The 12,569-nt window shown below is 38.5% G+C and overlaps 1 protein-coding gene across 11 annotated transcripts in view; it reads right to left on the bottom strand.

Annotated features, from left to right (window-relative positions):
• dst (dystonin) overlaps positions 1 to 12,569 on the bottom strand; it is a 116,752-nt gene that overhangs the window by 65,948 nt on the left and 38,235 nt on the right. For 10 of the 11 annotated variants that reach the window (XM_060871887.1, XM_060871875.1, XM_060871878.1 and 7 more), the window contains 6 exons: positions 11,409 to 11,501; positions 2,523 to 2,689; positions 1,565 to 1,677; positions 1,217 to 1,323; positions 728 to 847; positions 65 to 160 (listed from right to left, as the gene is read on the bottom strand). In XM_060871887.1, coding sequence (XP_060727870.1) covers positions 65 to 160; positions 728 to 847; positions 1,217 to 1,323; positions 1,565 to 1,677; positions 2,523 to 2,689; positions 11,409 to 11,501 — 696 coding nt within the window. Of the gene's footprint in view, positions 1 to 64; positions 161 to 727; positions 848 to 1,216; positions 1,324 to 1,564; positions 1,678 to 2,522; positions 2,690 to 6,059; positions 6,931 to 11,408; positions 11,502 to 12,569 lie in introns of those variants that run through there. The other variant, XM_060871880.1, reaches the window with a different exon arrangement.

Genomic DNA, 12,569 nt, shown 5'->3' with positions numbered 1-12,569 from the left:
ATCTTAATCCTATACAATCCCATAAATAAATAAATAAATGTATATAGTATGTTTTGAAGCGTACCTCTAACATTTTATAAAGATGCTTGATTTTGGTCTTTTCATTCTCCTTTAGTGGGATTTCACTCTCCTTGAAGTGCAGATATTGCAAATAAAGTGCCTGAAAAAAATCAAAACAAGAAAAAAAATATATATATCAGCAGCAGTATAGTTTACAACAGCTTTTTTAAAGAAAATCTGTGTTCTTATTAAAGAAATCTAAAAAAAAACACTTTTAGCCGATATTCACACAAGTACAGCAGAGCGCTTATCAACTCCGCACCTGTGTGAGCAGAGGCAGAGCTGAAGTGATATTTAGTCAGGCAATAACACTCATTAGCAACAGAGGGACGCTACATATTCTCAGACTAAGCTGGCACTATGCCCCAGGCTTTGTACAGCGTCTAGTGGGAGCCAGCTACACTGCAAATCTCACCACAAAAAGTGTGGGTACATAGTAAAACATCTAATTGTTCTATTCTTATAAAGTCTAGCATTATCTTAAATCCAGAGCCATTTTAACAATCCGCATGCTTCTTAGCATCCTTTAGTCACCCTTAGAGTACAGATCACAAAGATGCCTGCTATGGATAATCATAATTATATCATAATTATCTACGGCTAATTTATCTTTTTCAGCTATGCAGTCTCTGTTTGTCGATTTGTTGCAGGATATATGATGCCTTACCTTAAGTTCCACAGGGTTACACGGAAAGTTTCGGTCTGACATGACAGTCACATTATGTTTGATCCACTGGCTGAGGTAATTGATCATATTCTGATATTCCACCCATTTAACATCAACCTCCTGCAAGGAAAAAAATTGTTTGAGGTCTTTCTTTGACTTGAATTCATTTATTTATTTATTTTTAGTTCTTACTGTAGAAACAGCTATAAAGCTCTAGTTTCACTTTGAGGTTCTGATACAATCTAGATTCTCCTACCTAATATTTTCAAACTGATTCCAATAACGAAATATTGTCTCAAAGCTACCAAACCACAAGCACTGTTAATACAACACAAAAAAAAAAAAAACAACAACTACTAACTAAAATAACAGTAAGGGGTCATTAGATGTCCAGGTGCATTGAATGATGACTTATATTAGGAAAAAGCACAGGCATTTCTATTATTGATGTTACATTGATGGATATAAATCTTGCTGCGGTCTACTTACATTTGCACTGATGCCCTCCACACCCTCTGGTACTTTAGGGAAGACATCATATAATGTTGACACGTAAGTAATGACTGACTTCTCATCTGGAGTTGTGATGTCCACATCTGTTGAATATGAGAGAGAAGTTAGAGCATGAGCTGCATCATAAAATTTCTGATGACAGACAAAATGGCACTCAGATACTCTGAATGAAAGCCTAATTGGTACTTGATGGGTAATTTTACATCATGAAAATGAATAATACAGCACAAGTTTAACAATCAGCTGACTCTTAAAGCTTGCAGGCTTACAGGAATCACACATGATATAAAGACTTTAATAGACACCTGTGTCTATGAGACTTACCCTCTGGATCCAGCAGCCGGGCCACACCCAGCTGCTCAGCCACAATGAATGCCTGCTCCAGGTTTGTTCTGCTACTCTGTGTTGATACTTTGCTCATATCCACCAGGTCAGGCCTGACAGGAAAGAAATGCTTCTGATTAGCTGATGCTGGAACTAGCTAAATTACTACGGTCATGATTATAATGTTATCCGTCACAAATTCCTTCTCTCAGCACACGGTGAGCACTGTTTGTGTTTGCTCGTTTGTTTCTACATGTGCTTTTATTTTGGCTCAAGTCCTGTCTCCACCCCTGTCTTTTCACTGTTTAGTTGCTCTATTGTGGTCATCTGTGCTGTGTTCAAACACTTATTTTGTTGTCTTAGTAGTTTCATGAACTCAGAAACTGAGGTTTTCCTGTTACGTGTGTTTTCCGTTTTTCTGACACGTGCCAGTAATTCCAGATTTTCACCGATGACTTTGCCTGATCTGTTTTGACTGTTACTAGGGACATTTGAAGATAATTTTCCCTTAAATAAAGCCCATGCTGAGTTTACAGGCCTTAAATGTTTTGGTCATTGCACAGGTAGTCATTTTTCATGTATAATGTTTTTATTTAGAAGAATGCTCAGTATTCTACTAAGTAAAGCTTTAAGTTTAAATGCTTTTTGATAAATCCATGAAACACCGGTATTAAGCCCCTTTACTGGGACACACGCACTGGGAACCATGTGACTATCTAAAGTAACACAAGTAGCACATGATGAGAGAATGTTATGAAGAGAGAGAGTTATATTTAGCCAGGGAAATGAGTGTCTAGGTCTTCCAAATAATGAATCAGTGTTCCATGTAAAAACAAACATTTGTCCAGATAAATATTTTAAGTGAGTTGCTGTGTAATGCTTTTTATTTCAGAATTGTTTGGGGCATTTTTAATATTCAAATAAGATAAACATCACTTATGCAGGGTTTGTTAATTACCTGTACTTGTGAATGATGGCATTGAACAGCCTTCCGTCCTTCCAAGAAGTAGTGAAGTTGTCACAACGGACCCCTACGTAGCCCTCGGTCATCTTCTGGGACCAGAGCAGAAGCCTCTCTTTTGCGGTCATATCTTCGGACTCTCCGGAAACATGGATGTCCGAAATCTGTGGTAGAGACCCACAAATTAAAAACGATTCCACCATAAAAGATTTTGTTCACATTTGTATCTCAAGTGTCTGTGTGAATTTCTCTAGGCAAAAGGGGGAGACTTTCAGCTCACAGAACTGCTACATAGCGGATTAATGTTTTAAAAAGTTCACCTAGTCTAACTCGGCACAACGTGAGGCTGCTATCGAATGCAAATTTCTTTTTTGCATCTTGCATCCGTTTTTAGTCAAAGGAACTTTTAAGCACATTCCACCATAAAATGTGATAAAGAAATGATGTAAATCTGTCAAATTTCTTCATTCTTGTTAATTTGCCCGTCCATGTTTAGCTTTGCCCTGTTTGGATCATATCCCATGTATAATCTGCCAAAACACAAAAACTCAATGATTTACTTTTTTAGTTACCGAATCCTCTTTTAGTCTCTTTTTAGCTTCTGCTTGGCTCTTGCTGATGGATACATGCTTACAGGGGATCATAAAACGGCAAATAAATGTCACTAATTCCCAACTCAATTTAATTTCTATTTTAACACCCAGCTAAAGCAGAAAGATAGCATACAGAATGCAACCTGCTATGTTCATTGTTTCACTATATCTTGCTAAATATTGCTAAGTCCTGTTCTTCACATTGGAGAAAATAAAAGGTGAGAACACACCTTTAAAAAGTGCAAGTAATGTGTTTCCTGTTTCCCCACACATACATCAGCACAGACGGTTCAATTTCAGAACAGAAACAATGCTCATTTAGCTCCTTTCCAGATGTGTATAGAAATACAATTCTAGGGAAATTAAAATGAATAATCCCATTTAACCTATTCTGTTTGAATCAATCTCTTGGTTCAAAGCAAAGCCCGAATTTAGTACACAGCCTGTATGCTTCAGGACATTACATACACACATTATAAATCATAGCTTTGCCCACTTTTCTCATTTCATAATATGGCAATATTATGCTTGCTGTGAAATTTCACTATTTTTCACATGGAACATCCACTTCATCCGGTTCAGAGGGACATCAGCGCTACACTGAGACTCTCTTATAACACTGAGCTTCTCACTGCATCACAGAGAGTAAGCCCTGTAACTCTGTGGAAGAACTTCCTTTTGTCACATTACTGCTCACAGGCTATGACAACACACTCAGTGAAAAGGGTAAAAAAAAAAAAAACTGTACTATTTCTGGGGGTTTTTTGGGTTTGAGTTTGACAACTAAGTTGAATGGTTTCAACCCTGAGAACATAGACACAACTATTTCAAAGAATGCACAAAGTAATAAAGAAATCACATACCCATGTAATTCCTTTATAAATGCTATGGCTTTCTCCAAATCCACAAAACACATGTTGACTGGATTAGCATATTCCCATGACCCCTCACAAAGCTGTGCAAATAAAGAGCTGGTCCACCTTTCCAGAGCCTGGAGTAAAACCCACATTGTGCCTCCTTAATCCTAGGTTCAAATATCTATTAACCAAACAAACCAAACCCTTTCCTCTATGGAACCTTACTTTGTTAAATTCCTTGACCGAGACCTATACCTAGTAGCCACCTCCAACTACAGCTGGTACTAGGAAGAAAGTCCATTTAGACGTGATACTTCCGTCTCTCAACAAAACATGTGCTTGAAGCTCCCAAGCAGCTCTGACGGCATGACAAATTTAACGCACCACCTGATCAATGGACAGATTTGTCCTTACTAAACTGCCCAAAAATATGGGCTCAAATCTGTTAATATAATCAAAATATGATTGCTGACTTGGTGCTATGAAAAGTATTACGCTTGTGTACATGTTGCGTTTAAACAAAAAGCCTCTTTTATTGACAAACAAGTCATAAACATTTTAAATTTGGGAGGCTGCTCCTCACCATATATTCTCCTCCAAGTATTTCCATTCTCAACAGTAACAGTGAAATCCCTTAGATGAACTAGGGATCCTGCATATAGTGCAGATGCTATTGCATTTAATAAAGGGGGAAATGAACGAAAAATCTTAGAACCGTCTTACATACATTATATACAGTGGGGGAAATAATGATCCCCTGCTGATTTTGTAAGTTTACCCACTTACAAAGAAATTAACGGTCTAGAATTTTAACAGAGACAAAATAAACAAATCCATAAAAAAAAATATGTGTATAAAAGACACCGGTCACTTAGCAGAATCGGTTCTCTTCCTTTTAAACCTCTCCATCACCATGGGCAAGACCAAGGAACTGTCAAAGGATGTCGTGGACAAGATTGTACACCTGTAAAAGGCTGAAACGTGCTACAAGTCCATCAGCAAGAAGCTTAGTGAGAAAGGGAGCTGGGACCACAGTCACCAAGAAAACCATTGGTAACACACTTCGCCATAATGGATTGAGTTCCTGCAGTGCCCACAAGGTCCCTTTGCTGAAGAAGGCACATGTACAGGCCCTTCTGAAGTTTGCCAGTAAACACCTGAATGATTCAGAAAAGGCTTGGGAGAAAGTGATGTGGTCAGATGAGACCAAAATTTAGCTCTTTGGCATCAACTCTACTCTGTGTGTTTGGAGGCAGAGAAATGCTGAATATGACCCCAAGAACACCATCCCTGCTGTCAAACCTGGATGTGTAAACATTCTGATTTGGGGCTGTTTAAAGGAAGAGTACAGGAAGACTTTGAGAACCTCTTGGCCTCAGCCACAACACTGAAGATGGGTTGTGGATGAGTCTTTCAGCATGACAATGGCCCAAAATATACGGCCAAGGCAACAAAAAAGTGGCTCAAGAACATGAACATTAATATTCTAGAGTGGCCTAGCCAGAACTTAATCCTATAGAAAATCTGTGAAAGGAGGTGAACCTTCGAGTTGCCAAGCAAAAGCCTTCAGGATTTGGACAGTATCTGTAAAGAGGAGTAGACCAAAATCACCTGATGACCAACTACAAGAAACATGTTACCTCTGCACTCTCCAACAAGGGTTTCTCCTCCAAGTCATAAATACTTATTTCACTCAAATAAAAAAAACTAATTAATAACCTTCATTTAATGTTTTTTGTTGATATTCTGTCTCTCGCTGTCTGTTAAAATGAACCTACCAGAAAAATGATTTACCATTCATTTCTTCATAAGGGGTAAAATTATAAGGTATGTAAATGCATGATCTGAAGGGTTAACACAGAGTATAACACAAAACACTAAAAACCTCAATTGCTGCATGCAAAAAAGCGTATTCTTTGATAAGTAGTATAATGCCAAGAAGTTGAATTCAATTAGACAGAATTTAAGACAAATTCAATACATATATAAACAAAACATGTCAAAACATATCACAGTCTTTCAAGTTTTCTGATAGTAATCTCACTACAAACTACAAAGAAAAAAATACTATTTTTTTGTTTTACCTCACGCTCATTATGAAAAGATTTCTTTTGGATGGTGTCCAGAGAATATTGGGAAAAAGATCCTCCAGAGGTCGTGTAGGCCCTCTTCCTCTGCGCTTGGACGTCACATATAATTCTTGACAGCCCTCGTATGTCTTCCCACTGATAATCCACACTGCCTTTACGGGAGCCATGTCCCCTCAATGTACGAAGCAAATGCTCCACAGCTCCAAAACTTGCTGCCCTCCTCAACTGCCTCTGCAGCAGCTTCTTTTCCAGGAGTCTGTTCTTTGGTGCAATAAATCTAGAGCCCTTGGTAAACTTGTGGAGGTTTTCCTCTATAGTGACCTGGTTTCTGTCTCTTTCAGACTGATGAACACCAGGTCTTCTGCCAGCTAGGACAACTGGAACTTCTCCAACATAAACACCCTGGTCTATAAAATCACAAATCTTTTCATTCTTCTCACTTTCACTCTGGTTCTTCACAGTCTCTTCAGGTTGAAATTCGACAGACTTTCTGCTCTTTCTTCTCTGGAAATACCGGCGTCCTTTGAGCTCCTTGGATGCGGGGCTGAATGGCGCTTTAGAGGGGTCAACATAACATTCGTCTTTATGGCCCCTCACACATCCACAAACATTCCCCATTCCTGACTGACACTTGCTTTCTTCAAACACAAAAAACAGAAAATCTGACAAGCTTACGGTTCCCCTTATCCTGGCAAAATACAGCCATTTTCTTCTCTTCTATCTGCAATTCAAACAGGCTTGTAAGCAGTCACCCTGAGCAATATCGTCTGGTAAGTTTATTTCCATGCCCCATGAGAACTCCGTTAACACGTTACAGAGCTCACGTTCCTTCTCCCGATTCGTTGAGCTGTCTCGGCTCAGTGCCGACACACCAGAGTCCGCTATGACCTTTGAAACTGTTCCCTTTGCCCTGCTGTCTCAAAACAAATACCATAAAGGGAATGTGGCCTGGAGAAAAATCACATTTCACAGGCCACTAACTCCCACTCGGTTAGTGCTGAGATCATTCCACTTCCTGTCAAGTGCACATAAGAGCTGGAGAGTAAGTTTTTCCTGGCTAATCTGTATGCAAATGGACAAAGCCTGAGAAAAAGAAAGAGAGAGGGTGAGAGGACAGGACAGGACAGAATGCACAGGGAGAAGACTAGTTCACACTAGTTCACACACTGCGTGTCCTGATGGCTTCTGATTGCAGTCAGCCACCTGTGGAAATACTACTCAGCAAATTGAGCTGCTCAGATCACATGAACCACCCCAACAGAATCATGGCCTATCATGCAGGCTTTAAAAATAACAGGGAAGCGTGGCTGGCTCAACAAAATGCTCTGGGACTGAGGTGACCCCAATGACAAAGCACTTTGGCTTTGCTTTGTTTTTTTGTGATGCATACTGGGACAGAGGCTAGAGCAGGTTGTACAGGGCTTTAAACAAACAGACCTTCCCAAATGCACTTGCTGATTTAAAAATCACACTAACTGCAACTATCTAATACACCTTATTTCTTGTAATGCGATTTTCTTTGTGTGCATGCAGTGTGTATTTACTTTCATATTAGGTGAATTCCTGGAAGTTCTAGTGTTCAAAGGTAACACAATCATGGTCATCAATGGTTAAAATAACACCCTATGATAACGAAACAAAAAATAACCAGTCACATGGCCATAATCATATCTTCTTTTTTGGGGGGGTCAAAGATAATAATGTACTAAATTGTGCTTCAATAACAATTTTTAGCACTGACTCAAATACCTTTAAAGATTTCAGTGTGTAATTCTAAAAACATTTTATAACAGGTTTCACAATATTCCTGGTAGGTGTACACGTTATACTGTGAAATATTTTATCCCGATATCAGCATACAGTCATATCACTCAGCTCTACTCCACCTCTACCTGTGTAATAAATATAATATTTATTACACAGGTAGCAAATAACAATAAGAGTTATGCAGGAACATGTTTAATCTCTTAAATGCCAGCTCATGGAAATCAAGAATATTAATCACACCTCATAGAAAAAGTGTGTTAGTCACGCATGTTGTTCATATCAATGCTATAAATGTGTTAGGTTCCTAAGGCTTATAGTGGACTTTTACCTTTAAAGTGCAATAAAGAATTAAACTAACTAAAAAATAATTACACAAAAATTAAAACATAACACTTGAATGAATTTATAGTGCTATATACTATTTAAATATTATATCTAGACCCTGATGCTGCATTTATTTTTTATTGTTGCCGTTTTTATTATTATTAACCATTTTAATTTTTTCTCTGCCAATTTTCTGATTAATTCTGCTCCTCCCTCATGCAACAGCTACCAACAAGGGAGGGTGAAGGGTAACATGCTTCATCTGAGACACATGATCCCAGGCAATTGCAAAGAGCAGCATAACACACTGAGGAAAGTTCTAGCTACCCTTTTCCGCATGCATGAGCTCACAGATGCCCAACATAGGCTAGCATCCCTGTGATTGACAGGAGAGACAGTATATGCCATCCCTACCATCCAATTATGCTCTCTACACATCCCGAACACAGATATGTGGCAGTGGCATTGTTGGTATTCTTTCTAAACCTTAAAATTTAAACCACTGATCATTTGGGTTAAAGTTGAAATAGCCTTAAATGTTGAACTGCTGAGTAAATGCCATTACTTTAAATTTAAAGTAGATGCCTACTATTTTTAATATGTATAACTATTTTGACGTCGGAGACCTCGGTGGATGTCAAAGGAATATAACTCTGAAATAGCTTTCAGATTCATTTCAGCAAAGCAGAGGATCTGTTGGAAGATTTGAAAAGTTCTTTTGTAATATTGTTGTTGGAGGAAACATGGACAATGATGCGTGATTAATGCACCACACACAGCCTTTATTCTTTAAGATCAAGCACCTGGGTGAGAGTACCAAAAGGGAGCACTGTATACATCACACAGAAAACACTAAAAACAAGCACTGGGAATGAACCAGAAAAGGGCTTGGAGATGAGCAACAAATTAAAATACCTAAAACCGTCCACACTATATAGCATTTGCTTCATTTCTGTGGCATGAATATATGATGTGTGTTCAAAAATATAACAGGCAGCAGAAGAACTCGGACGTCACACGAGGAGTTGGAATGAGCAGAGAACTGTCGGAAAATTCTGCCACATCTACAGGATCAAGAGGCAACAGGCCCACAGCCACCAGCAGCTCATGCCCAACGGCTTGCGTGAGACTGACAGGGCAGGTGTTTGGCACAGGTTACCCCACGCTACCTGTCAACGTGCTTTATGAGCTCAAATGTTATTAAATATCCTCAGTTGCCACACCTTTCTACTGGGCATTTTTTCATCCCTGCACATCTATGGACCTGCCTTGAAAGCCTACAAATGTTAGCGTTTAATCTTCAGCCTGGCAGCTAGATGCTTAGTGTTGTGGAGATGCTGTGAAGGGCACTGTGTATACAATTGAATAGAATTTAAGCATTCCTGTCTGAGACCAACAGAGACCCAGAAAACTGAGGGCTTGTTAGCTTGCTTCTATATACTGTCTGGATGTACAAACTAACACAGTTTGAGAGAAAGAAAGAAAAAGGGGTAGATGGAAACTCAGAGATATAACGCTTCTGAATACACCAGATAATGTTAAAACATCTGGCAACCAGTGCAAAGAGAATGGAAGCCTAATAACCAGACTCGATAAAGGTGTGTGTGTGGCGCTACAAGCATGGACAATCTCACTGTGCTTTCATGCTTTGCCCGAGTCTGAATCCAGGATCAGTTCTGAACTTGTTTGAAGGAGGGCGTCTTCACAGCAGGTTTGTTTTCACACAGAACAATATAAAATAAACTGTGGATCAACGGAATAATCCTATACAGGGGCGCTGTGTGCAAAACAAAAGATATGAAAAATTGATCTTTTTTATTAAAATTTACATTCAAAATATGTTTGACTGGTATATCCAGAAGGCATTCAGTTTTAATTGCAAATCATAACATGCCCTTCTTTGCCACTGTAATGTGAACCAGCTGATCACATTAACATAATTTATAGTCTGTGTGTGAGATTACTGAGGTTCTGGCGAACCCCAGACCACAGCATCAGATGGACTAGACTTTGCTGAATGACAAGACGTTCTAACACGTTAAATGATAAGGCAACGAAAGATTTATCATGAATAGAGTCAGGTAAAATCTTACAATTTTTTTTGTCAGCACAAAGAACCTCGCCTTACGCTAGTACATGTTTGATTAAATCAGTCATCAGCTTGGAGAAAGATTCAATGAGTCTTGAATATTTTCTTTCTCGGGCAACGTGGCAAAAATCAGTGTATCGTACAGGGACAGATATCTTAAAGGGACATACAGAAAACGTTGAAGAAAGGGCACATAATTACCAAACACAAGCGCTTCATTATTGATAGCTGCAAGCTCCTATCCTTAATATGCTCCGAAATATGTCAATCAAAAAGCACAGCCAAAATCTAAGATGATATGAAATCTTTCATCATACATGTCAGCACACCACAACATTTGAGAAAAGCCTGACAAGGAATGTACCTGCAGGCAAGGACATTAAGGTGATATATAGTAGATTGGATTATTACTCAACACCCTGTAGTTACGTGTGGAAATCACAGAACCAGTACGAGTATATATAAACTATTACATGCTATTTAGGGTTTGTTGCCACATTACCGCAAAGTCACACACTGTCAGAAAAAATGCCTGCTTAAATGAATGATATAAATGCATAAACGAATGAATGATATAAGCTTAAAGATGCATTTAAAGATCATCAGTGAACCTTAAGGTCTATATAACTTAAATTTTATGATTCACCTTTAGCTTAGAGTGAAAAAACACGTCGCCTTAATGATGTCACTGCAGTGACATGACTCAAAGCTCCTATAATTATAATGTAAGCCTAAGAGAGGATCAGGATCAGAGGAAAGATCATCTTTACTGCTGTCTCTCTACATGACACAAAGGAACTGACTAATATTTTAATGTTAATATCAACATAAATATGTGAGATTGGAACAACAACCTATGGTTATATATTTGTATGTAAAAGGTTACTTTGACCTCTTGTGGTTGGAAAATGAACTGCATTGCCAAGAGAGCATTCATTTCAAGTCAGAAGACGTACAAAATTCTGTAATTGTGTGTTGGAATAACTGTTCACAAGGTGCATGCTGCATTCTTCCAATTAAAACAGTAAGGTAATGTCTTGACACATGCTATAGCAGTAATCTAAGGCAACACCAGAGGCAGAGACAAATCGTAAGATATGAAATGAACAACCATAAAGAGCTTACAGTGTACAGCCAGGTAAAGATTAGGAAAGCACACTGACCTGAAAGTGCAGAATTATGGTCCATATTAACCCCAGTGTCAGCTTTGGGTTGCCGTCTGTGATGTCATCATTTCTGATGTTCACTAGTTTCACCTGTGGAAAGCACAGATGGGGGAAAAAGGTCATTTCGACACCATCCATCAAGGAACTGTGATTGACAATGAGTCATAACAACAAACATACATAAACATAAACATACAATGAGTCATAACATCAAATGCATTAACTCTCCAAATTTCCAAACAGCACTTTTTCACTTAAAGCTTCAATAGTCCAACTGAATCTATTTTAGTTGATGACTTGATTGATCAGAAGGTGTACAGTGTTTCATTTGGCTCAGTAAGTAGTTCCTGCTGTAACATGAACAGCGGGTTCACAATAACATGCTAGATCTTGTATGTAATTGTTTCTATAATAACAGCTCGTACATGGGAACCTGAAAAGACAATCCACATAATTGTTTTTTGTTTAAGGCAGTTAGAGTGAATTTAATCCCTCCTTGGTGTGCATTTTTTTTCTTAACGGCATTACCTGTGGTGTGTCATTACTTACATTACTGACTGATCTGAATATAATTACTGTTCGTGGAGTAAATGGAGAGACGGGGAGATGCCACAAGCTCCACACTGAATTTATGTTCTGTGTACTTCGAATTAAAAGGAGACCTACTTTGTGCACACACTCATTAACCATTTAATCAGGTCTTTAATCAGCTCTGCCTGCCATGTAAGTGGGCGCTGACTGTAGCCTATCTGCTGCTGTAATCAGCCAGTAACATCTCTGTGCCGGTCACATGGGGGTCTATAACTGTACAGAGTGACAGTTCGGGTACAGTCAGTACCTGTAAAGAGACCTATATGATATGTAGACCCAAAAACTTTTAAATGGAAAATGAGTGTTGGTAGAGGATAAATATTTACACACATACATACATTCTAACTAGTTGGGAATATTTTCAACAGATAGACAGAGGGACACATATATATAATTCTTATGTTACAGCAGCAAGGTCAGTAACATGATACAACACACACACAAAATATTAAAAAATAATGAGTGAACACTGCTTTTAAATCTCCCAGGGACCATGGAATTTATTTTTACATTAACAAAAAGTTCCTGGCCACAAAACCCCTGATCTAGGGAATCTGTACATAAAGT

The sequence above is a fragment of the Tachysurus vachellii genome, chromosome 6 (assembly GCF_030014155.1).
Source record: "Tachysurus vachellii isolate PV-2020 chromosome 6, HZAU_Pvac_v1, whole genome shotgun sequence".
NCBI lineage: Eukaryota > Metazoa > Chordata > Actinopteri > Siluriformes > Bagridae > Tachysurus > Tachysurus vachellii.
This window is presented reverse-complemented; position numbering and strand designations above follow the sequence as displayed.